Genomic DNA, 27673 nt, shown 5'->3' on the forward strand with positions numbered 1-27673 from the left:
GGACGCTGCGCATCTAGGGAAGGGGAGACGGGGAATACGAAGGGGAGGGGAGGGGAGGGGCATTTGGGGTGGAGAGCTGCCGGCCTGAAGAATGTGATTCACGTTGCTTCATGGAAGAACCGCCCCTGACAACCAGTACACTATTAATCAGTTCAAAAGCATCACATTTTCTACACATATATAGTCCAACTTTTGCAGCCCTATGTTACTACTGGGAAGACCATGGCTCTAACTGTCCTGATCTTTGTTGGTAAAGTGACGTGTCTATCCTGTAATAACTTGTCCTAATTTTCAATAACATTCCTCCCAAGAATACCTTCTGGGAAATGTTTAATCAAAGGAGACCTGTCTGTAGGGGAAAAATGTGCCCAATAGGGGGATGATCCAGAGTCTTTACCTGTCCTTCTCCGCCGGGCTTTCCCCTCCTCAAAACCGCTTGTTGACTGTTGTCGACGGTTCACTAATGCGCAGTAGCACAGACCTGCTCAGACTTCAGTGGATCCTTGTTCCTGAAGGACATGGTGGATGAAGAAGGGGGAAGCCTCTGTGTCGTCCAGTGGCTTCCCCCTCCTGAGGAAAGTATCTGCCCCCTGCTCCCCCCCCCCCCCCCAAATACCCAACCCACCCACAACCTAACAGTTTACTTTAGTATACCTCCGGGAAAAAGTAAAACCTTCCAGGAAGTAGTGCTCATTAGGGATGGTTAATGAGGTGCAATTAATTCCAAGTTGATTCAGATTATGCAAATGTTCTATAAAATGTATGCAGCATGAACATGGAGCAATCCAATGAAGCCCAGGTAAAATTTGATTGGACTATTTTTAAGCTGCATACATTTGCATCTTCAATGTGCATTATTCTGCATCAATTCAGATGCAGCGCTCCTCAGCACTGACGGCGCTCCAGGCAATGGCCTGTAGTCTCTGTGCTGAGTAACGGCCCTGAGCTGTGCAGGTACAGTAGTAGAGTCTCTGAGTTGACTTGGATGAGATCTGAGGCTCTATAACCTGTTCACTGCCCTGCTCCTCCCTTCCACCCCCAGTTGATGCTTATCTCCTCTGCAGTGGTCTCAGTGAATTGTAACTTTGAGCTCCAAACCCAAAGGCCACTGTGTGGGAGGGGTGGAGGTACACCAATGCAAATGAGAGAGGAGATTCATGGAACAGAGAGGACCAATGTTCAAAGGCGGAAACGTAGGTCTACTTTCTTTATAGTCACTGTAATGGCTATATAAAGTATATGTTTAACTGAACTCTCCATTTTCCTGCTTCAGCCAATGGCTAACACAGCACAACATTGTACCCCTATCATTTTTTGCAGCAACTAAAGCACAGCAATCTTGTGAATCTGCTGGAGGTTTTCCGCAGGAAGAGAAAACTCCATCTGGTGTTCGAATATTGTGACCAGACAGTTCTCAACGAGCTAGAGAAACATCCCAATGGGTAAGTCCAAATGTGACCAGGCAGGTCTGTACTCTATTCCTATCACTGTATACTGGAGAAGCACCCCCTGTGTGACCAGGCAGGCCTCTGATCTGTACTCTATTCCTATCACTGTATACTGGAGAAGCATCCAGTGGGTGAGCCCTGTGTGATCAGGCAGGTCTCTGATCTGTACTCTATTCTTACCACTGTATACTGGAGAAGCACCCAGTGGGTGAGCCCTGTGTGACCAGGCAGGCCTCTGATCTGTACTCTATTCCTATCACTGTATACTGGAGAAGCACCCAATGGGAGACCCCTGTGTGACCAGGCCGGCCTCTCATCTGTACTCTATTCCTATCACTGTATACTGGAGAAGCACCCAATGGGTGAGCCCTGTGTGACCAGGCAGGCCTCTGATCTGTACTCTATTCCTATCACTGTATACTGGAGAAGCATCCAGTGGGTGAGCCCTGTGTGATCAGGCAGGTCTCTGATCTGTACTCTATTCTTACCACTGTATACTGGAGAAGCACCCAGTGGGTGAGCCCTGTGTGACCAGGCAGGCCTCTGATCTGTACTCTATTCCTATCACTGTATACTGGAGAAGCACCCAATGGGAGACCCCTGTGTGACCAGGCCGGCCTCTCATCTGTACTCTATTCCTATCACTGTATACTGGAGAAGCACCCAATGGGTGAGCCCTGTGTGACCAGGCAGGTCTCTGATCTGTACTCTATTCCTATCACTGTATACTGAAAAAGCACCCAATGGGTGAGCCCTGTGTGACCAGGCAGGCCTCTGATCTGTACTCTATTCCTATCACTGTATACTGGAGAAGCACCCAGTGGGTGAGCCCTGTGTGATCAGGCAGGTCTCTGATCTGTACTCTATTCTTACCACTGTATACTGGAGAAGCACCCAGTGGGTGAGCCCTGTGTGACCAGGTAGGCCTCTGATCTGTACTCTATTCCTATCACTGTATACTGGAGAAGCACCCAATAGGAGACCCCTGTGTGACCAGGCCGGCCTCTGATCTGTACTCTATTCCTATCACTGTATACTGGAGAAGCACCCAATGGGTGAGCCCTGTGTGACCAGGCCAGCCTCTGATCTGTACTCTATTCTTATCACTGTATACTGGAGAAGCACCCAATGAGAGAGTCCTGTGTGACCAGGCAGGTCTCTGATCTGTACTCTATTCCTATCACTGTATACTGGAGAAGCACCCAGTGGGTGAGCCCTGTGTTAACAGGCCAGCCTCTGATCTGTACTCTATTCCTATCACTGTATACTGGAGAAGCACCCAATGGGTGAGCCCTGTGTCAGTCAGGTCTCTGATCTGTACTCTATTCCTATCACTGTATATTGGAGAAGCACCCAGTGGGTGAGCCCTGTGTGACCAGGCCGGCCTCTGATCTGTACTCTATTCCTATCACTGTATACTGGAGAAGCACCCAATGGGTGAGCCCTGTGTGACCAGGCAGGTCTCTGATCTGTACTCTATTCTTATCACTGTATATTGGAGAAGCACCCAGTGGGTGAGCCCTGTGTGACCAGGCCGGCCTCTGATCTGTACTCTATTCCTATCACTGTATATTGGAGAAGCACCCAGTGGGTGAGCCCTGTGTGACCAGGCCGGCCTCTGATCTGTACTCTATTCCTATCACTGTATACTGCAGAAGCACCCAATGGGTGAGCACTGTGTGACCAGGCAGGTCTCTGATCTGTACTCTATTCTTATCACTGTATACTGGAGAAGCACCCAATGGGTGAGCCCCGTGTGACCAGGCAGGTCTCTGATCTGTACTCTATTCCTATCACTGTATATTGGAGAAGCACCCAGTGGGTGAGCCCTTTGTGACCAGGCCGGCCTCTGATCTGTACTTTATTCCTATCACTGTATACTGGAGAAGCACCCAATGGGTGAGCCTTGTGTGATCAGGCAGGTCTCTGATCTGTACTCTATTCTTACCACTGTATACTGGAGAAGCACCCAGTGGGTGAGCCCTGTGTGACCAGGCAGGCCTCTGATCTGTACTCTATTCCTATCACTGTATACTGGAGAAGCACCCAATGGGTGAGCCCTGTGTGACCAGGCAGGTCTCTGATCTGTACTCTATTCCTATCACTCTATACTGGAGAAGCACCCAATGGGTGAGCCCTGTGTGACCAGGCAGGCCTCTGATCTGTACTCTATTCCTATCACTGTATACTGGAGAAGCACCCAATGGGTGAGCCCTGTGTGACCAGGCAGGTCTCTAATCTGTACTCTATTCTTACCACTGTATACTGGAGAAGCACCCAGTGGGTGAGCCCTGTGTGACCAGGCAGGCCTCTGATCTGTACTCCATTCCTATCACTGTATACTGGAGAAGCACCCAATGGGAGACCCCTGTGTGACCAGGCCGGCCTCTGATCTGTACTCTATTCCTATCACTGTATACTGGAGAAGCACCCAATGGGTGAGCCCTGTGTGACCAGGCAGGTCTCTGATCTGTACTCTATTCTTATCACTGTATACTGGAGAAGCACCCAATGAGAGAGTCCTGTGTGACCAGGCAGGTCTCTGATCTGTACTCTATTCCTATCACTGTATACTGGAGAAGCACCCAGTGGGTGAGCCCTGTGTTAACAGGCCAGCCTCTGATCTGTACTTTATTCCTATCACTGTATACTGGAGAAGCACCCAATGGGTGAGCCCTGTGTCAGTCAGGTCTCTGATCTGTACTCTATTCCTATCACTGTATATTGGAGAAGCACCCAGTGGGTGAGCCCTGTGTGACCAGGCCGGCCTCTGATCTGTACTCTATTCCTATCACTGTATACTGGAGAAGCACCCAATGGGTGAGCCCTGTGTGACCAGGCAGGTCTCTGATCTGTACTCTATTCCTATCACTGTATACTGGAGAAGCACCCAATGGGTGAGCCCTGTGTGACCAGGCAGATCTCTGATCTGTACTCTATTCTTATCACTGTATACTGGAGAAGCACCCAATGAGTGAGCCCTGTGTGACCAGGCAGGTCTCTGATCTGTACTCTATTCCTATCACTGTATATTGGAGAAGCACCCAGTGGGTGAGCCCTGTGTGACCAGGCCGGCCTCTGATCTGTACTCTATTCCTATCACTGTATACTGCAGAAGCACCCAGTGGGTGAGCACTGTGTGACCAGGCAGGTCTCTGATCTGTACTCTATTCTTATCACTGTATACTGGAGAAGCACCCAATGGGTGAGCCCTGTGTGACCAGGCAGGTCTCTGATCTGTACTTTATTCCTATCACTGTATACTGGAGAAGCACCCAATGGGTGAGCCCTGTGTGACCAGGCAGGCCTCTGATCTGTACTCTATTCTTATCACTGTATACTGGAGAAGCACCCAATGGGTGAGCCCTGTGTGACCAGGTAGGCCTCTGATCTGTACTCTATTCCTATCACTGTATACTGGAGAAGCACCCAATGGGTGAGCCCTGTGTGACCAGGCAGGCCTCTGATCTGTACTCTATTCCTATCACTGTATACTGGAGAAGCACCCAGTGGGTGAGCCCTGTGTGATCAGGCAGGTCTCTGATCTGTACTCTATTCTTACCACTGTATACTGGAGAAGCACCCAGTGGGTGAGCCCTGTGTGACCAGGTAGGCCTCTGATCTGTACTCTATTCCTATCACTGTATACTGGAGAAGCACCCAAAGGGAGACCCCTGTGTGACCAGGCCGGCCTCTGATCTGTACTCTATTCCTATCACTGTATACTGGAGAAGCACCCAATGGGTGAGCCCTGTGTGACCAGGCCAGCCTCTGATCTGTACTCTATTCTTATCACTGTATACTGGAGAAGCACCCAATGAGAGAGTCCTGTGTGACCAGGCAGGTCTCTGATCTGTACCCTATTCCTATCACTGTATACTGGAGAAGCACCCAGTGGGTTAGCCCTGTGTGACCAGGCCGGCCTCTGATCTGTACTTTATTCCTATCACTGTATACTGGAGAAGCACCCAATGGGTGAGCCCTGTGTCAGTCAGGTCTCTGATCTGTACTCTATTCCTATCACTGTATATTGGAGAAGCACCCAGTGGGTGAGCCATGTGTGACCAGGCCGGCCTCTGATCTGTACTCTATTCCTATCACTGTATACTGGAGAAGCACCCAATGGGTGAGCCCTGTGTGACCAGGCAGGTCTCTGATCTGTACTCTATTCTTATCACTGTATATTGGAGAAGCACCCAGTGGGTGAGCCCTGTGTGACCAGGCCGGCCTCTGATCTGTACTCTATTCCTATCACTGTATACTGCAGAAGCACCCAGTGGGTGAGCACTGTGTGACCAGGCAGGTCTCTGTTCTGTACTCTATTCTTATCACTGTATACTGGAGAAGCACCCAATGGGTGAGCCCTGTGTGACCAGGCAGGCCTCTGATCTGTACTCCATTCCTATCACTGTATACTGGAGAAGCACCCAATGGGAGACCCCTGTGTGACCAGGCCGGCCTCTAATCTGTACTCTATTCCTATCACTGTATACTGGAGAAGCACCCAATGGGTGAGCCCTGTGTGACCAGGCAGGTCTCTGATCTGTACTCTATTCTTATCACTGTATACTGGAGAAGCACCCAATGAGAGAGTCCTGTGTGACCAGGCAGGTCTCTGATCTGTACTCTATTCCTATCACTGTATACTGGAGAAGCACCCAGTGGGTGAGCCCTGTGTGACCAGGCCAGCCTCTGATCTGTACTTTATTCCTATCACTGTATACTGGAGAAGCACCCAATGGGTGAGCCCTGTGTCAGTCAGGTCTCTGATCTGTACTCTATTCCTATCACTGTATATTGGAGAAGCACCCAGTGGGTGAGCCCTGTGTGACCAGGCCGGCCTCTGATCTGTACTCTATTCCTATCACTGTATACTGGAGAAGCACCCAATGGCTGAGCCCTGTGTGACCAGGCAGGTCTCTGATCTGTACTCTATTCTTATCACTGTATACTGGAGAAGCACCCAATGGGTGAGCCCTGTGTGACCAGGCAGGTCTCTGATCTGTACTCTATTCTTATCACTGTATATTGGAGAAGCACCCAATGAGTGAGCCCTGTGTGACCAGGCAGGTCTCTGATCTGTACTCTATTCCTATCACTGTATATTGGAGAAGCACCCAGTGGGTGAGCCCTGTGTGACCAGGCCGGCCTCTGATCTGTACTCTATTCCTATCACTGTATACTGCAGAAGCACCCAGTGGGTGAGCACTGTGTGACCAGGCAGGTCTCTGATCTGTACTCTATTCTTATCACTGTATACTGGAGAAGCACCCAATGGGTGAGCCCTGTGTGACCAGGCAGGTCTCTGATCTGTACTTTATTCCTATCACTGTATACTGGAGAAGCACCCAATGGGTGAGCCCTGTGTCAGTCAGGTCTCTGATCTGTACTCTATTCCTATCACTGTATATTGGAGAAGCACCCAGTGGGTGAGCCCTGTGTGACCAGGCCGGCCTCTGATCTGTACTTTATTCCTATCACTGTATACTGGAGAAGCACCCAATGGGTGAGCCCTGTGTGACCAGGCAGGCCTCTGATCTGTACTCTATTCTTATCACTGTATACTGGAGAAGCACCCAATGGGTGAGCCCTGTGTGACCAGGTAGGCCTCTGATCTGTACTCTGATCCTATCACTGTATACTGGAGAAGCACCCAATGGGTGAGCCCTGTGTGACCAGGCATGCCTCTGATCTGTACTCTATTCCTATCACTGTATACTGGAGAAGCACCCAGTGGGTGAGCCCTGTGTGATCAGGCAGGTCTCTGATCTGTACTCTATTCTTACCACTGTATACTGGAGAAGCACCCAGTGGGTGAGCCCTGTGTGACCAGGTAGGCCTCTGATCTGTACTCTATTCCTATCACTGTATACTGGAGAAGCACCCAATGGGAGACCCCTGTGTGACCAGGCTGGCCTCTGATCTGTACTCTATTCCTATCACTGTATACTGGAGAAGCACCCAATGGGTGAGCCCTGTGTGACCAGGCCAGCCTCTGATCTGTACTCTATTCTTATCACTGTATACTGGAGAAGCACCCAATGAGAGAGTCCTGTGTGACCAGGCAGGTCTCTGATCTGTACCCTATTCCTATCACTGTATACTGGAGAAGCACCCAGTGGGTGAGCCCTGTGTGATCAGGCAGGTCTCTGATCTGTACTCTATTCTTACCACTGTATACTGGAGAAGCACCCAGTGGGTGAGCCCTGTGTGACCAGGTAGGCCTCTGATCTGTACTCTATTCCTATCACTGTATACTGGAGAAGCACCCAATGGGAGACCCCTGTGTGACCAGGCCGGCCTCTGATCTGTACTCTATTCCTATCACTGTATACTGGAGAAGCACCCAATGGGTGAGCCCTGTGTGACCAGGCCGGCCTCTGATCTGTACTTTATTCCTATCACTGTATACTGGAGAAGCACCCAATGGGTGAGCCCTGTGTCAGTCAGGTCTCTGATCTGTACTCTATTCCTATCACTGTATATTGGAGAAGCACCCAGTGGGTGAGCCCTGTGTGACCAGGCCGGCCTCTGATCTGTACTCTATTCCTATCACTGTATACTGGAGAAGCACCCAATGGGTGAGCCCTGTGTGACCAGGCAGGTCTCTGATCTGTACTCTATTCTTATCACTGTATATTGGAGAAGCACTCAGTGGGTGAGCCCTGTGTGACCAGGCCGGCCTCTGATCTGTACTCTATTCCTATCACTGTATATTGGAGAAGCACCCTGTGTGACCAGGCCGGCCTCTGATCTGTACTCTATTCCTATCACTGTATACTGCAGAAGCACCCAGTGGGTGAGCACTGTGTGACCAGGCAGGTCTCTGTTCTGTACTCTATTCTTATCACTGTATACTGGAGAAGCACCCAATGGGTGAGCCCTGTGTGACCAGGCAGGCCTCTGATCTGTACTCCATTCCTATCACTGTATACTGGAGAAGCACCCAATGGGAGACCCCTGTGTGACCAGGCCGGCCTCTGATCTGTACTCTATTCCTATCACTGTATACTGGAGAAGCACCCAATGGGTGAGCCCTGTGTGACCAGGCAGGTCTCTGATCTGTACTCTATTCTTATCACTGTATACTGGAGAAGCACCCAATGAGAGAGTCCTGTGTGACCAGGCAGGTCTCTGATCTGTACTCTATTCCTATCACTGTATACTGGAGAAGCACCCAGTGGGTGAGCCCTGCGTGACCAGGCCAGCCTCTGATCTGTACTTTATTCCTATCACTGTATACTGGAGAAGCACCCAATGGGTGAGCCCTGTGTCAGTCAGGTCTCTGATCTGTACTCTATTCCTATCACTGTATATTGGAGAAGCACCCAGTGGGTGAGCCCTGTGTGACCAGGCCGGCCTCTGATCTGTACTCTATTCCTATCACTGTATACTGGAGAAGCACCCAATGGGTGAGCCCTGTGTGACCAGGCCGGCCTCTGATCTGTACTCTATTCCTATCACTGTATACTGGAGAAGCACCCAATGGGTGAGCCCTGTGTGACCAGGCAGGTCTCTGATCTGTACTCTATTCTTATCACTGTATACTGGAGAAGCACCCAATGGGTGAGCCCTGTGTGACCAGGCAGGTCTCTGATCTGTACTCTATTCTTATCACTGTATACTGGAGAAGCACCCAATGAGTGAGCCCTGTGTGACCAGGCAGGTCTCTGATCTGTACTCTATTCCTATCACTGTATATTGGAGAAGCACCCAGTGGGTGAGCCCTGTGTGACAAGGCCGGCCTCTGATCTGTACTCTATTCCTATCACTGTATACTGCAGAAGCACCCAGTGGGTGAGCACTGTGTGACCAGGCAGGTCTCTGATCTGTACTCTTTATTCTTATCACTGTATACTGGAGAAGCACCCAATGGGTGAGCCCTGTGTGACCAGGCAGGTCTCTGATCTGTACTCTATTCCTATCACTGTATATTGGAGAAGCACCCAGTGGGTGAGCCCTGTGTGACCAGGCCGGCCTCTGATCTGTACTTTATTCCTATCACTGTATACTGGAGAAGCACCCAATGGGTGAGCCTTGTGTGACCAGGCAGGTCTCTGATCTGTACTTTATTCCTATCACTGTATACTGGAGAAGCACCCAATGGGTGAGCCCTGTGTGACCAGGCAGGCCTCTGATCTGTACTCTATTCTTATCACTGTATACTGGAGAAGCACCCAATGGGTGAGCCCTGTGTGACCAGGTAGGCCTCTGATCTGTACTCTATTCCTATCACTGTATACTGGAGAAGCACCCAATGGGTGAGCCCTGTGTGACCAGGCAGGCCTCTGATCTGTACTCTATTCCTATCACTGTATACTGGAGAAGCACCCAGTGGGTGAGCCCTGTGTGATCAGGCAGGTCTCTGATCTGTACTCTATTCTTACCACTGTATACTGGAGAAGCACCCAATGGGTGAGCCCTGTGTGACCAGGTAGGCCTCTGATCTGTACTCTATTCCTATCACTGTATACTGGAGAAGCACCCAATGGGAGACCCCTGTGTGACCAGGCCGGCCTCTGATCTGTACTCTATTCCTATCACTGTATACTGGAGAAGCACCCAATGGGTGAGCCCTGTGTGACCAGGCCAGCCTCTGATCTGTACTCTATTCTTATCACTGTATACTGGAGAAGCACCCAATGAGAGAGTCCTGTGTGACCAGGCAGGTCTCTGATCTGTACTCTATTCCTATCACTGTATACTGGAGAAGCACCCAGTGGGTGAGCCCTGTGTGACCAGGCCGGCCTCTGATCTGTACTTTATTCCTATCACTGTATACTGGAGAAGCACCCAATGGGTGAGCCCTGTGTCAGTCAGGTCTCTGATCTGTACTCTATTCCTATCACTGTATATTGGAGAAGCACCCAGTGGGTGAGCCCTGTGTGACCAGGCCGGCCTCTGATCTGTACTCTATTTCTATCACTGTATACTGGAGAAGCACCCAATGGGTGAGCCCTGTGTGACCAGGCAGGTCTCTGATCTGTACTCTATTCTTATCACTGTATATTGGAGAAGCACCCAGTGGGTGAGCCCTGTGTGACCAGGCCGGCCTCTGATCTGTACTCTATTCCTATCACTGTATATTGGAGAAGCACCCTGTGTGACCAGGCCGGCCTCTGATCTGTACTCTATTCCTATCACTGTATACTGCAGAAGCACCCAGTGGGTGAGCACTGTGTGACCAGGCAGGTCTCTAATCTGTACTCTATTCTTATCACTGTATACTGGAGAAGCACCCAATGGGTGAGCCCTGTGTGACCAGGCAGGTCTCTGATCTGTACTTTATTCCTATCACTGTATACTGGAGAAGCACCCAATGGGTGAGCCCTGTGTCAGTCAGGTCTCTGATCTGTACTCTATTCCTATCACTGTATATTGGAGAAGCACCCAGTGGGTGAGCCCTGTGTGACCAGGCCGGCCTCTGATCTGTACTTTATTCCTATCACTGTATACTGGAGAAGCACCCAATGGGTGAGCCCTGTGTGATCAGGCAGGTCTCTGATCTGTACTCTATTCTTATCACTGTATATTGGAGAAGCACCCAGTGGGTGAGCCCTGTGTGACCAGGTAGGCCTCTGATCTGTACTCTATTCCTATCACTGTATATTGGAGAAGCACCCTGTGTGACCAGGCCGGCCTCTGATCTGTACTCTATTACTATCACTGTATACTGGAGAAGCACCCAATGGGAGACCCCTGTGTGACCAGGCAGGCCTCTGATCTGTACTCTATTCCTATCACTGTATACTGGAGAAGCACCCAATGGGTGAGCCCTGTGTGACCAGGCAGGTCTCTGATCTGTACTCTATTCCTATCACTCTATACTGGAGAAGCACCCAATGGGTGAGCCCTGTGTGACCAGGCAGGCCTCTGATCTGTACTCTATTCCTATCACTGTATACTGGAGAAGCACCCAATGGGAGACCCCTGTGTCAGTCAGGTCTCTGATCTGTACTCTATTCCTATCACTGTATATTGGAGAAGCACCCAGTGGGTGAGCCCTGTGTGACCAGGCCGGCCTCTGATCTGTACTTTATTCCTATCACTGTATACTGGAGAAGCACCCAATGGGTGAGCCCTGTGTGATCAGGCAGGTCTCTGATCTGTACTCTATTCCTATCACTGTATACTGGAGAAGCACCCAATGGGAGACCCCTGTGTGACCAGGCAGGCCTCTGATCTGTACTCTATTCCTATCACTTTATACTGGAGAAGCACCCAATGGGTGAGCCCTGTGTGACCAGGCAGGTCTCTGATCTGTACTCTATTCCTATCACTCTATACTGGAGAAGCACCCAATGGGTGAGCCCTGTGTGACCAGGCAGGCCTCTGATCTGTACTCTATTCCTATCACTGTATACTGGAGAAGCACCCAGTGGGTGAGCCCTGTGTGATCAGGCAGGTCTCTGATCTGTACTCTATTCTTACCACTGTATACTGGAGAAGCACCCAGTGGGTGAGCCCTGTGTGACCAGGCAGGTCTCTGATCTGTACTTTATTCCTATCACTGTATACTGGAGAAGCACCCAATGGGTGAGCCCTGTGTCAGTCAGGTCTCTGATCTGTACTCTATTCCTATCACTGTATATTGGAGAAGCACCCAGTGGGTGAGCCCTGTGTGACCAGGCCGGCCTCTGATCTGTTCTTTATTCCTATCACTGTATACTGGAGAAGCACCCAATGGGTGAGCCCTGTGTGATCAGGCAGGTCTCTGATCTGTACTCTATTCTTACCACTGTATACTGGAGAAGCACCCAGTGGGTGAGCCCTGTGTGACCAGGCAGGCCTCTGATCTGTACTCTATTCCTATCACTGTATACTGGAGAAGCACCCAATGGGAGTCCCCTGTGTGACCAGGCAGGCCTCTGATCTGTACTCTATTCCTATCACTGTATACTGGAGAAGCACCCAATGGGTGAGCCCTGTGTGACCAGGCAGGTCTCTGATCTGTACTCTATTCCTATCACTCTATACTGGAGAAGCACCCAATGGGTGAGCCCTGTGTGACCAGGCAGGCCTCTGATCTGTACTCTATTCCTATCACTGTATACTGGAGAAGCACCCAGTGGGTGAGCCCTGTGTGATCAGGCAGGTCTCTGATCTGTACTCTATTCTTACCACTGTATACTGGAGAAGCACCCAGTGGGTGAGCCCTGTGTGACCAGGCAGGCCTCTGATCTGTACTCTATTCCTATCACTGTATACTGGAGAAGCACCCAATGGGAGACCCCTGTGTGACCAGGCTGGCCTCTGATCTGTACTCTATTCCTATCACTGTATACTGGAGAAGCACCCAATGGGTGAGCCCTGTGTGACCAGGCAGGTCTCTGATCTGTACTCTATTCCTATCACTCTATACTGGAGAAGCACCCAATGGGTGAGCCCTGTGTGACCAGGCAGGCCTCTGATCTGTACTCTATTCCTATCACTGTATACTGGAGACGCACCCAGTGGGTGAGCCCTGTGTGATCAGGCAGGTCTCTGATCTGTACTCTATTCTTACCACTGTATACTGGAGAAGCACCCAGTGGGTGAGCCCTGTGTGACCAGGCAGGTCTCTGATCTGTACTTTATTCCTATCACTGTATACTGGAGAAGCACCCAATGGGTGAGCCCTGTTTCAGTCAGGTCTCTGATCTGTACTCTATTCCTATCACTGTATATTGGAGAAGCACCCAGTGGGTGAGCCCTGTGTGACCAGGCCGGCCTCTGATCTGTACTTTATTCCTATCACTGTATACTGGAGAAGCACCCAATGGGTGAGCCCTGTGTGATCAGGCAGGTCTCTGATCTGTACTCTATTCTTACCACTGTATACTGGAGAAGCACCCAGTGGGTGAGCCCTGTGTGACCAGGCAGGCCTCTGATCTGTACTCTATTCCTATCACTGTATACTTGAGAAGCACCCAATGGGAGACCCCTGTGTGACCAGGCAGGCCTCTGATCTGTACTCTATTCCTATCACTGTATACTGGAGAAGCACCCAATGGGTGAGCCCTGTGTGACCAGGCAGGTCTCTGATCTGTACTCTATTCCTATCACTCTATACTGGAGAAGCACCCAATGGGTGAGCCCTGTGTGACCAGGCAGGCCTCTGATCTGTACTCTATTCCTATCACTGTATACTGGAGAAGCACCCAATGGGTGAGCCCTGTGTGACCAGGCAGGTCTCTGATCTGTACTCTATTCTTATCACTGTATACTGGAGAATCACCCAATGGGTGAGCCCTGTGTGACCAGGCCGGCCTCTGATCTGTACTCTATTCCTATCACTGTATACTAGAGAAGCACCCAATGAGAGAGTCCTGTGTGACCAGGCAGGTCTCTGATCTGTACTCTATTCTTATCACTGTATACTGGAGAAGCACCCAATGAGTGAGCCCTGTGTGACCAGGCAGGTCTCTGATCTGTACTCTATTCCTATCACTGTATATTGGAGAAGCACCCAGTGGGTGAGCCCTGTGTGACCAGGCCGGCCTCTGATCTGTACTCTATTCCTATCACTGTATACTGCAGAAGCACCCAGTGGGTGAGCACTGTGTGACCAGGCAGGTCTCTGATCTGTACTCTATTCTTATCACTGTATACTGGAGAAGCACCCAATGGGTGAGCCCTGTGTGACCAGGCAGGTCTCTGATCTGTACTCTATTCTTATCACTGTATACTGGAGAAGCACCCAATGGGTGAGCCCTGTGTGACCAGGCAGGTCTCTGATCTGTACTTTATTCCTATCACTGTATACTGGAGAAGCACCCAATGGGTGAGCCCTGTGTCAGTCAGGTCTCTGATCTGTACTCTATTCCTATCACTGTATATTGGAGAAGCACCCAGTGGGTGAGCCCTGTGTGACCAGGCCGGCCTCTGATCTGTACTTTATTCCTATCACTGTATACTGGAGAAGCACCCAATGGGTGAGCCTTGTGTGACCAGGCAGGTCTCTATCTGTACTTTATTCCTATCACTGTATACTGGAGAAGCACCCAATGGGTGAGCCCTGTGTGACCAGGCAGGTCTCTGATCTGTACTCTATTCCTATCACTGTATACTGGAGAAGCACCCAATAGGTGAGCCCTGTGTGACCAGGCAGGTCTCTGATCTGTACTTTATTCCTATCACTGTATTCTGGAGAAGCACCGAATGGGTGAGCCCTGTGTGACCAGGCAGGTCTCTGATCTGTACTTTATTCCTATCACTGTATACTGGAGAAGCACCCAGTGGGTGAGCCCTGTGTGACCAGGCCGGCCTCTGATCTGTACTCTATTCCTATCACTGTATACTGGAGAAGCACCCAATGGGTGAGCCCTGTGTGACCAGGCCAGCCTCTGATCTGTACCTTTCATTATTCTTATCTCTGTCCTATTAGTATAGCTGGAGAAACAGTTTAAAGGACACTCAGTGTATTATTGGATTGGACGATACAATTTGTAATTTATTCTTTCTAAAATTGGTTTGCCCTTCAGGGCCCTTTCACACTGGCGTGGTGCTACGGCAGCCTAATGAAAGCCTATGGGGAAGTTTATACTTCCCACGTTGCAATACGCTGCACTGGAAGTTCCCGATTTAACGCTTGCGCATACTTACGTTACAACCCGGCTCCTGCGGCGACCTGCCGTGATCTGCGGCGGCCCGGAAGTCATGTTAGTCTATGGCCACGCAGGTTTCTTTAAAGAAGTTGAGGCGCGCTTGCGCAGAAGCGTATTTTTACAATACGCTATTGTGCACTTCCTTGTTTTTAGCAATCTTTATAAGCAGTCAGATTACAGATAATGTGGAAATAATGATGTTTAAAATGAACCTGAGGTGAAAATAAATTGATGAAATAAACATCAACAGTATTTATCCTCCTACTCCTAAAAATGACTTTTTTAGATATCCTATGTTTTTATTTTATATTTAAACATTTACAAAGTAGATTGAATGTTTTATTGTCTCTACTCAATGGCACTCTATTAAGTGTCCCAGAGTTAAAATACATGAACTGTTGACCTTTTTCTATCTCTCCCCTGCCCTCACAAATTGTATTCTGCCAGAAAAACTTTTATGGCTGCAATTTGCTTATCAGTGACTATATTCCCGACAAAATACCACCAAGACAGAAGCGGTCACTTGCATGCCTGAAAATAAAATATTTCAGGCAGCAAAATAATAAAAAAAAACAGCCTGATTATTAATATGTTTTGCACTGTGTACATACACCTGTTTATCTCATCATGTCACATGTCGCCTTGGGTACACTTTAAAGATTAATTACACTAATTAACATAACTTACTATTATCTCACACATCCCTTAGTTCTCTTTTCACTTGAGTCCAACATACAGCTTCATGTCTGCCTCCAATAGTAATTTATGTGGTTTTTTTAGAGTCCCAGATGCCATTACGAAGAATATCGTTCTGCAGATTCTACAGGCTGTCAACTTCTGTCATAAGAACAGCGTAAGTCAGCCGGATGTCACGCTGCAACCATAAACCTCTGCTATATCCCTATTTGTAAGGTCCATACACACGCTAGACAAAGGTCACCGCCAACAAACGAGCAATGGCGCGCACACAACTATACCCCGACAAAGACAAATGACGAGTCTGTCAAATGACACCGATATTCCAAATGACTAAGTAATTTAATACTGCAAGCAGAAGCAACCTTACGCATGCCATGCGTGCAAACTGTAGAACAATGTCGTTTGAACCGCATTGTACACACGTGGCCCAACAGTCGTCTGAGTTTATCTGCAGGATAAATCGGGCTTTTTTATAGTAGCATGTGTACACAGCTATAAATATATTCCACCATTAATTCAGAAGTCAAACAAGAATAAGACACGTCAATAGGAAGATACACACTTGTATGCGCAAAAATCGCTCACTTTTTTGTGCCTCAAGCACGTTCACATGCGAAAATAGTCCACATTTGTCCACAGAAGCACAATGTGAGAACAGGAGAGAACATGCACCGTGTCACAAAATGCTGCAGGCTGTCCGAATAAAACACAAAGTAATGTGAACCAACGCAACCCACCTATCAATTTAGAAGTGTATTGTTTCACATTACAGGAATCCACGTGTGAAATTATCTGTTATGGTTCAGGATATTGCTCGGTGGTAAATATTGTCTTTTTCCTGGCAGTGCATCCACCGGGACGTCAAACCCGAGAATATCCTCCTCACCAAGCAAGGAGTCATCAAACTCTGTGACTTTGGCTTCGCTCGGATCTTAAGTAAGGGTTTTTATCTCCCTCGATCCTCTCCTTTTCTCTAGCTACACTTAAAGGGACTCAGAGCTGGATTACATTAAACGTTTTATACATACCTGGGGCTTCCTCCAGCCCCATCGCTCACACGCCGCTGTCCTCAGTCTTCCTGCAAAGCCGGTACCTGGTCCACGAACGTCCGTCAGACATAGCCAGCTACGCATGAGAAGTGCGCCCTCTACGTATCTCTCCAGTGGCTGCTAGAGAGATATGCAAAGAGCACACTTCTCTTACGCCAGACTGGCTCCGACTGACAGAAGTGCAGGGACCCGGTACCAGCGCTGCAGGAAGACTGAAAACAGCGACGTGTGAGTGATCGGAGCGTATGGGGCTGGAGGAAGCCCCAGGTATGTATAAAACGTTTAATGTAATCCAGCTCTGGTGCACTTTAAAGGGAACCAGAGAGGAATACAATCTAAAAATAGAAAAAGGCTGTTATACATACCTGGGGCTTCTTCCAGCCCCATAAGCCTGGATCGTTCCCACGCCGCCATCCTCCACTTCCTGGAACCGCTGGTACCGGGCCCGTCACTTCCGGCGGACGCGGCCAATTGTCCGAATCACAGGGGCTCCCTCCATACTCGTACGCATGCGGCTGCGCAGTAGGCAGCCTCACGCGTACGTATATGGAGGGAGCCCCGTGTGATGCGGACAATCGCCCGCGTCTGCCGGCCGACTCGCGGCAATGACGGGACCCGGTACCGGCGGATCCAGGCAGCAGAGGACGGTTGCGTGGGGGCGATCCGTGCGTATGGGGCTGGAGGAAGCCCTAGGTATGTATAAAAGCTTTTTTTTAATCATATCTGGTTCTCTTTAAAGTCTTGGACACCTCATCAGTTCCTTTGGTTTCCATATATCACCTATATGCTGGCAACACCTAAATCTACCTTTCACCTCCCGACTTACCTACTCTGACATCTCATCTTCCTGACTGTTTCAGTGCTATCTCCTCCTTCATGTCCTCCTGTTTTCTGAAACTGAACATGGACGAGACTGAATTGGTTATCTTTCCACCCCACAATGTAGCGCTCCCACTCGACGTAACAATCTCTGTTAAAGAGACACTGAAGTGTCCTAAAAATCAGCTTTTTATTTCAAAAACCTCTGTAACATTATTGCCCTAACTAAAACGCTGCATCCCCGCGGCTGTAATCTAACTAAATCCCCCCCCTAACTCCCCCTCCCCCTACCCCGCAAAGTCCACGACTTTCTTGGTCGTGGATTTTGCTGCTGGCGGAGGCAGAGCTTTCAGCCGCAGCTCTGCCTCCTTACGAGTCAATCAGTGCGTATCTCCGCCTCTCCCCCGCCCCTCTCAGTGAAGGAAGACAGAGGGGTGGGGGAGAGGCGGAGATATGTGCTGACAGACGCACTGAGAGGCAGAGCAGCGGCTCATAGCTCTGCCTCTCACGGAAGCGCTCCCCGCAGTGTGCCCCAGGGAGTTTGGGGGATTTCATTAGATTTCAGCTGCGGGGATGCGGCGTTTTAGTGAGGGCAGGGATGTTACAGAGGATTTTGAAATAAAAAGATGATTTTTATGAGACTTCAGAGTCTCTTTAATGACACTTCAATACCCCCTGTCCACTTGCGTAACTATAAATCACACCCCCCCCCCCCCCCCTCATAATCTTCTCGCCCATAACATGTGGTGCCACAGAGACACCCGACCTGAAGGATGAACTCCTGTATCGGAGGGAGGAAAGTAGTAGGGAGAGGGAGTGAGGAATTATGCTGGACCCCTCCCCGTGTGGTACCACTAGACCTCCAGGCAAGCATCAGAGACCATCAGAGATGTCACGTGGAGGGTAGCACTTGTGCACCACCCCCTCAAAAAAAATTACCTCAGCTGCTCTGCATCTCCAGCCCCCAGCCTGTGAAAACGTCACTCCCCCCTCCTCCTCCACTCTGCCTCTGAAATCTCTAGCTAGTAACCTCCTCCTCCTCCTGCCCAGACTGAGCTCCCATGAGCCCTTGCTACTGCCTTGGCTCTCTGAAAACTGTGGGTGGGGCTTGTTTAGTTTATAGGGAATTAGAGTATTAAAACAAAAACAAAAAAAGTATTTGGCTTGAGGAATGCCCTATAAACTATATGAAAGTAACACATTTATGCAATGAGTAAAAGTTTATCTCGGACTTTAAAAGTAATATATTATTTTAAAACAGGTTAAAGATACATTTTGACAGATATATTTACCCCCTCCCTTCACACAAAAATAATGAATTCCCAATAAAATGTTCAGAAAATCCTTTTTTTATATATGTTTTACCTGCAGCCCGTCCTGGGGATGATTACACAGACTACGTGGCTACCCGGTGGTACCGCGCTCCCGAGCTGCTGGTTGGGGACACGCAGTACGGGGCGGCGGTCGACGTTTGGGCCATCGGATGCGTTTTTGCTGAGCTGCTGACTGGACAACCTCTGTGGCCGGGGAAATCAGACGTGGATCAGCTCTACCTCATCGTCAGAACGCTCGGTGAGGCCCTGATGCATTGTGGGAAGCCATGGGTGTCCCCACTTTACTCTCCCCCCCCTCATGCCTGCGCTGTGAAAACTTGCCTGTACTTGAGTTGTAATGTTTGGACTCTGTTTCCCAGGTCGACTGATCCCCAGACACCAGTACATCTTCCACAGTAATGAGTTCTTCAATGGCGCCAGCATTCCTGAACCCGACCCGGACGATGTGGTAGGTAGTTTGGGCACATGCCTGGGACGCCAGGGGTTTCTGGTGTAAGCTCCTGTATCTTCTGTTTATTTTTTTATAAAGGTTTAATTGCTCTGACAGCGAGGGTCCACTTAAAAGGAGCCCGAGCTGGGTTCGAAAAGAGGAGGTGCGTGGCCCTGATATGATTGGCGACAACATAGCTACCAATTTTTCCCTCTTTTGGAGGGACAGTCCCTCTTTGGGAGCCCTGTCCCTCTTTCTTCCTCATTTGCTCCTCTTTCAGGACTGATGTACAGATCTGCGTAAATATATGTATAACATTGCATCATTCTCTTATATATGCAGCTTACACATTATACTCAGCATTTTAAACGATTTCACAGAGCAGAGCTAATGACCTTTTCAACTTTCCTCTGCAGGAAAAACATAAACAAACTAGAAACAATGAGAGACATTTGAGATAAGAGCTTCAAAAGACAGTGCTGTCCACAACTTTTTTGGTGGTGGAGCTCAGATAAGCTCTTTTGCATAGATAACAACTGAAGTTTCTTAACTCTTCCTGTACTGGAAACAATATCTGTACTGCTAATGTTTTATTTCTTAAGGTGGCCATACACTTATAGATTTGCAGCAGATTCGGCCATCAGATAGATTTCTGTCAGGTGCCTGTCAAGTCCAATCTGACAGGAATCTATCTGATGTGTGCCACACACTAGGAACAGATTTCCGATAGATTTCAGAATGAAATCTATTGGAAATCTATTTAAATGCATTATTGGACCATTAGATCCAATGCAACTCTATGGGCCATGGATCTGCTACCAGCAGCAGATCGACCTAGATCTTCCATCCTGTCAGATAGATCAAATCCATCTAAATCGATCGAAATCGGCCACAAATCGATGGATCGATAGATTTGAAAGAATCAATTTCTGATCGATCGATTCTATAGAATCGATCGATCGAATGATGGCTGAAATCGACCAGTGTATGGGCCTCTTTTTGAATTATAAAACAACCTATTTTTCATATGAAATCATTATATTATGCATGACTAGGGGTGTGATCGGGGCGTGAATAGGGGTGTGACAGGGGTGTGGCTTAAGTGTCCCTCTTTCTCATTTCAAAAAGTTGGGAGGTATGGCGATAATGCCTTGTCACCATTCTTCTCGGGGGGCGCACTCAGCGACGGGGGACATTAGAGCAGGCAGGGGAGCCTCAATAGGATCCTTAGGCTTCCCAGTCTCTTTAGGTAAATGTCTTATTTTGTGTCTGAGCTTTGGCTCAGGTACACTTTAACAACAACATTTACTTCTTATGAGATAGAAAGGACATCTATCGCAAAAAAAATTATAAAATTAAAATACATACATATAAAATGTACAATTCTCCAGAGTAAAATGCACTATAACTGACATGAGATCTTTTTATGGATCCTCCAGGAATCGATTTTGTAAACAATACAGTTGTTCCAGAGAACCTCCCATCAGGAGATGGAATAGTAAAAAATCTGTCAGGTCTGTCAATTTTTTACTATTGTAAGCGACAGTAGCATAGGAAAGTCAAATAGGTTTCTTCTAACCACGAGTGGCCATGGAAGAGGGCATCCGGACTGAGCATGTGTGAGTAAGGTCTGCACATGCCCAGTAGAACGTTTCTTCCGGCCACACTCCTGGCCATGGATTAGGGTATCCGGACTGAGCATATGTGAGTAAGGTCTGAGCATGCCCAGTAGAACGTTTCTTCCGGCCACACTCTTGGCCATGAATGAGGGCATTTGGACTGAGCATGTGTGAGTAAGGTCTGCACATGCCCAGTAGAAAAAAAGCATTTGTGCACTGAGGAAAAAAAACATGCATGAGCAGCTTCGTTCTACTGGGCATGTGCAGGCCTTACTCATGCATGCCCAGTTCAGATGGTCTTTTTCACAGCCAGGAGTGTAGCCAGAAGATTAAGAGGGACCCTGCACTGGAATGGTGGGCTATAAAAAGCTCTAAGAAGCCCCTGGACTATCCAAAGGCTTCCAGGCAGCTACTGAGGTAAGTAGGATTTTAATTTTTTATAACTTTAGCTGTGCTTTAAAGGGATACTGTAGGGGGGTCGGGGGAAAATGAGCTGAACTTACCCGGGGCTTCTAACGGTCCCCCGCAGACATCCTGTGTTGGCGCAGCCACTCACCGATGCTCCGGCCCCGCCTCCAGTTCACTTCTGGAATTTCTGACTTTAAAGTCAGCAAACCACTGCGCCTGCGTTGCCGTGTCCTCAATCCCGCTGATGTCACCAGGAGTGTACTGCGTAGACACAGACCATACTGGGCCTGTGCAGTACGCTCCTGGTGACATCAGCGGGATCAAGGACACGGCAACGCAGGCGCAGTGGTTTTCTGACTTTAAAGTCTGAAATTCCAGAAGTGAACTGGAGGCGGGGCCGGAGCATCGGTGAGTGGCTGCGCCAACACAGGATGTCTGCGGGGGACCGTTAGAAGCCCTGGGTAAGTTCAACTCATTTTCCCCTGACCCCCCTACAGTATCCCTTTAAAGGTGGCCACAAATGCAACGAGCAGCTTCATATGGCCTTTTGTACAGTGACCAGAGGGTGGGCGGGCCAAAATCAGGAGTTGGGCACGGGATATTATATTAAATACCAACACAGATTAAGGTTGAAAAATATATACTGTAATGTTCTATATCTTAGCTGTACTACACATACAGTTCATTATATCATAAGTTTATTTTCACTTCAGGTTTGCTTTATGTAAGGCGTATGTTTAGATAAACTATTGAACTGTAAACTATGAAACTTTATTCTCATGCTTTATAGGAGACCTTGGAGGAGAGATTCCCGAATACACCGCAGGCCGCCATGGCTTTCATGAAGGTAAAACAAGGAGGCTTCTGACCCCTAGAGGTTTAGGACAGCACTGCATGGACACTTCTGTGCTGGCAAGGCTAAGTTTATGCTGTCTTTTAAATCACCTCTCTTTTATTCTGCCCTACTCTGTTACTCCTCTACTACCTATGAGCAGAGCCGGGACAAGGTCCTCCAGCACCCAAGGCTGAGACACCAAAGAGCGCCCCTCCATCCCTGCCACCCCAGCTGTCACACACTGATTGCTATTACACTAAGAGGCCCCTCCTCCATCCCTCCCACCCCAGCCGTCACACACTGATTGCTATTACACTAAGAGGCCCCTCCCCATCCCTCCCACCCCAGCCGTCACATACTGATTGCTATTACACTAAGAGGCCCCTCCTCCATCCCTCCCACCCCAGCTGTCACACACTGATTGCTATTACACTAAGAGGCCCCTCCTCCATCCCTCCCACCCCAGCCATCACACACTGATTGCTATTACACTAAGAGGCCCCTCCCCATCCCTCCCACCCCAGCCGTCACATACTGATTGCTATTACACTAAGAGGCCCCTCCTCCATCCCTCCCACCCCAGCCATCACACACTGATTGCTATTACACTAAGAGGCCCCTCCCCATCCCTCCCACCCCAGCCGTCACACACTGATTGCTATTACACTAAGAGGCCCCTCCATCCCTCCCACCCCAGCTGTCACACACTGATTGCTATTAGACTAAGAGGCCCCTCCCCATCCCTCCCACCCCAGCCGTCACACCCTGATTGCTATTACACTAAGAGGCCCCTCCTCCATCCCTCCCACCCCAGCCGTCACACACTGATTGCTATTACACTAAGAGGCCCCTCCTCCATCCCTCCCACCCCAGCCGTCACACACTGATTGCTATTACACTAAGAGGCCCCTCCCATCATTCCCACCCCAGCCGTCACACACTGATTGCTATTACACTAAGAGGCCCCTCCCATCCCTCCCACCCCAGCCGTCACACACTGATTGCTATTACACTAAGAGGCTCCTCCTCCATCCCTCCCACCCCAGCTGTCACACACTGATTGCTATTACACTAAGAGGCCTCTCCTCCATCCCTCCCACCCCAGCCATCACACACTGATTGCTATTACACTAAGAGGCCCCTCCTTCCCTCCCTCCCACCCCAGCTGTCACACACTGATTGCTATTAGACTAAGAGGCCCCTCCCCATCCCTCCCACCCCAGCCGTCACACACTGATTGCTATTACACTTAGAGGCCCCTCCCCATCCCTCCCACCCCAGCCGTCACACACTGATTGCTATTACACTAAGAGGCCCCTCCATCCCTCCCACCCCAGCCGTCACACACTGATTGCTATTACACTAAGAGGCTCCTCCTCCATCCCTCCCACCCCAGCTGTCACACACTGATTGCTATTACACTAAGAGGCCCCTCCTCCATCCCTCCCACCCCAGCCGTCACACACTGAATGCTATTACACTAAGAGGCCCCTCCATCCCTCCCTCCCACCCCAGCTGTCACACACTGATTGCTATTAGACTAAGAGGCCCCTCCCCATCCCTCCCACCCCAGCCGTCACACACTGATTGCTATTACACTAAGAGGCCCCTCCCCATCCCTCCCACCCCAGCCGTCACACACTGATTGCTATTACACTAAGAGGCCCCTCCATCCCTCCCACCCCAGCCGTCACACACTGATTGCTTATACACTAAGAGGCTCCTCCTCCATCCCTCTCACCCCAGCTGTCACACACTGATTGCTAGTACACTAAGAGGCCCCTCCTCCATCCCTCCCACCCCAGCCGTCACACACTGATTGCTATTACACTAAGAGGCCCCTCCATCCCTCCCACCCCAGCTGTCACACACTGATTGCTATTAGACTAATAGGCCCCTCCCCCATCCCTCCCACCCCAGCCGTCACACACTGATTGCTATTACACTAAGAGGCCCCTCCATCCCTCCCACCCCAGCTGTCACACACTGATTGCTATTAGACTAAGAGGCCCCTCCCCCATCCCTCCCACCCCAGCCGTCACACACTGATTGCTGTTAGACTAAGAGGCGCCACAGGGCCCACAACCTCCCCAACACCTTAATATCTATCCTGGTGGGGAGGATGTTTGGGGGTGCGGGGTGGGCACATTTTTAAATATTATGGTCTTTTTTTATGATATCTATATATTTGTACGAATAAAGTTTTTCTGATATAATACTCATTATCTGTGATTTGTGCTCAACCGGGTCATACCCACTTGTCCCCTCTATCTCACTGTTTTTTGATACACCTTAATATCTAGTTATCTGGCTTGCAGTCACTGCCATGTATCCCCTTTTCTTATTTATTTCTGCTTCAAACACAATTAGGAATGACAGTTGAATGAATTCTGCGCCCCCTCCTACACTGCGCCCTGAGGCTGGAGCCTCTCCAGCCTATGCCTCAGCCCGGCCCTGCCTATGAGGTACTCCTATGTCATAGATGTAACGATTGAGGAATTCTCTCCGTGGTCAGCGCACAGGACGCGCGCTGACACTGCGGAAATCCTCCACAAGCGTATAATTTGAGGGAACCCAGCAAAAGGTGCAACGCACCTGTAGAGGGAAATTCCTGTCGGCAGATGGAGCTGTGGAGTGCAGAGGAACAGATCCTCTGCCCTGCCACAGATGCCAGATAGGAATTGTACGAAGGGAAGAAACGCAAGGCAAGATAGCCCTTAAAGAGAGAGGGTAAAGCGACAGAGTGTATGTGTGTCCACCAATCTAGTCGTCACCCAGCGACGATGAACACACAACCATGAAGATCAGGTGAGAAGGCAATCGCAAGAGATGGCGATTGCTAACAGCGACACAAGACCGAATAAGCACAGAGGAGGAAGGTATGTATGTCCACCAATCTAGTCGCCAACCTGCGACGGTGGACACACAATCAGAGGAAACCAAGTGAGAACGCAATCGCAAGAGAAGCGATTGCGAATGAGAATAAGTACAGGGACAGAATGTATGTGTGTGCACCAATCTAGTCGCCAACCCGCGACGGTGCACACACAACAGCAGAAACAAAGTAGGAACGCAATCGCGAGAGGGGCGATTGCCAGAGGTGGCACAAGACTTAAGCAAGACAGGGCACGAGAGTAGCAAAGGCACATCAAATCATATAATAAGAAGATAAGGAAAATAACAAACGCTAACTAAACGCGAACACCGCACTCATTCGCAACAGCAAACACGTTTACACCGCGATCTCCGCACGTTAAGCGCAACAGAGACAAGCACGCCTAACTAACCACCGCCACACAAACACGAAACAGAGAACGCGAGCGCTTGCTTAACGGTTACCTCACCGAGCCTACAGCAAGCGTTCGTATCAGACAAGACTGACAGACGGACGGGAAACAGGATAGGAAAGATCCACTGCTCTTTCCGCCAGAGCGAGTGCGATCCAAGTAAAGCAACAGAGCTTAGCAGGATTCACTGCTCTTTCCACCAGAGCGAGTGCGATCCGGGTTTAGGGACAGGATAGGAAAGATCCACTGCTCTCTCCGCCAGAGCAAGTGCGATCCGGGTTCAGGGACAGGATCACAGATCAGAAGGATCCACAGCCGCTACCGCTAGGGGCTAGTGCGATCCAAACAAGACAAACAGATGAGCTAGCCGGTAGCAACCGCTGCTCCAGCTATACTTCAAGAAAGCAGATCAAAAGGATCGACAGCCACTACAGCTAGAGGCTATTGCAATCCAAGTAAGACAGATGAAACAGAAGGGGCTACCAGTAGCAACCGCTGCTCTGGTTAGCACCCACAGACAGACAGGACGATTTCCTATCGACCACTGTTGGCGACAGGACAATCACAGCAGAGAGGCAACATAGACAAAACAGATAAGCAAGCTAACTGCACTAGAGGAGCTGCCTAGTGCAGTCCCCAGAATTACTCTAAGATAACTATAACAATCCAACAGGGAAGGCTGACTCTCCAGGAGTGTATTTAACAAACCGTTATGACCAGCCAAGCCTTCTGGGAGCAGAAGGCTTTTATACTGCCAGCCCTCAAAGGAGACAGCTGGGCAATTTGCATGTATGCAAATCCCTCAGCAAAGCAACTCTGAAAGTTGCAAGATGAAGCCAGGTCTCTTTTCCAGAGACCTGCATCTCTCAGACATAAGGAATGGTCAAACAGCTGTCTGCCTGTGCAGCCAGCTGAGCGGATCATTACAATAGATAAGCCATTTTCAGCTCAATAAGTTAAGATTTTGGCCCACTCGTTTGGTTATGCTGACTGAGCTCTGTGTCAGGAACCGGCCCCGCGGCACGCCTGCAGATACGGTTCCCGACTGCGGGTTTGACCAGATCGAGAGGGGAAGCAGCTTTATTCAAGCTAACACAAGGCTGTCGCCCCCTCAAAGCACTTCTCACTGCCATCACTAGCTGCCGCTAGACACTTCAACGATTCCCACTCTGCTTTAGAGTGGTCTGCACTCCAGCGTTTTCGTATTTGGGTCAGCTTTGCGCTTAGGCCAAATACGGGAACGCCACACACGCAATACAATCGTACAGTAGTAACGCACAATCAGGCACTGAACTTGTAACACAAATTACTCTGCAGCCTCTTTCTAGGCTATGAGCCGTTAGTTAGAGTGACCAGACGTCCCGGATTGCCCGGGACACGTCCCGGATTCGGGGTCCGCTGTCCCAGGCTTAATGAGGTCCCGGAAAAAAGTCCCGCTTTCAGCAGCGGGACGTCCCGGCCTCGGGACTCTGGCCACTCTCTCCTCATGAACTGGCAGCGGCATCTATAGACGCCGTGCCAGTTCATTGCCTGAAGCCCCGCTCCAGCCTCCTCTTCCAGTGTCTGTTCCGACACCGGCAGGCAAGCAGGGCTACGGCAAGATGGCTGCCGAAGCCCTGTACTGGAGACTATTTGTGTCTCCAGTACAGGGCTTCGGGCGCCATCTTGCCGTAGCCCTGTCAGCGCGGGAGATATGCAGGGGGAAGGTGGTCCCGGGAGGAGCGCGCCAGAGGCCGGAGACTTCTGCCAGGTGAGTAAATGCTTTTTTTCCAGGTGAACTTTGCCCGCATTGCGTTTCTTGTCTGGTGAAATGTTTGCCCACATTACGTTTCTTTTCTGGTGAAATGTTTGCCCGCAGTGCGTTTCTTTTCTGGTGAAATGTTTGCCCGCATTGCGTTTCTTTTCTGGTGAAATGTTTGCCCGCATTGCGTTTCTTTTCTGGTGAAATGTTTGCCCGCATTGCGTTTCTTTTCTGGTGAAATGTTTGCCTGCATTGCGTTAATTTTGTGGTGAAATGTTTGCCCGCATTGCGTTTATTTTCTGATGAAATGTTTGCCCGCATTGCGTTTATTTTGTACTGACATGTTGCCCGCATTGCGTTTCTTTTGTACTGACATGTTTGCCCGCATTGCGTTTATTTTGTACTGACATGTTTGCCC

At 49.5% G+C, this 27673-nt stretch overlaps 1 protein-coding gene across 1 annotated transcript in view; it reads left to right on the plus strand.

Moving 5' to 3' along the window:
• The window catches only part of CDKL4 (cyclin dependent kinase like 4), a 63404-nt gene that overhangs the window by 28282 nt on the left and 7449 nt on the right, over positions 1 to 27673 (plus strand). Inside the window, exons 3-8 of the mRNA XM_068246462.1 lie at positions 1321 to 1442; positions 15815 to 15887; positions 16579 to 16669; positions 18973 to 19173; positions 19295 to 19383; positions 22183 to 22239. Of these exons, the coding sequence (XP_068102563.1) occupies positions 1321 to 1442; positions 15815 to 15887; positions 16579 to 16669; positions 18973 to 19173; positions 19295 to 19383; positions 22183 to 22239 (633 nt within the window). The remainder of the gene's footprint in view (positions 1 to 1320; positions 1443 to 15814; positions 15888 to 16578; positions 16670 to 18972; positions 19174 to 19294; positions 19384 to 22182; positions 22240 to 27673) is intronic.

Source organism: Hyperolius riggenbachi, chromosome 7 (genome assembly GCF_040937935.1).
Source record: "Hyperolius riggenbachi isolate aHypRig1 chromosome 7, aHypRig1.pri, whole genome shotgun sequence".
In the NCBI taxonomy this organism is placed as follows: domain Eukaryota; kingdom Metazoa; phylum Chordata; class Amphibia; order Anura; family Hyperoliidae; genus Hyperolius; species Hyperolius riggenbachi.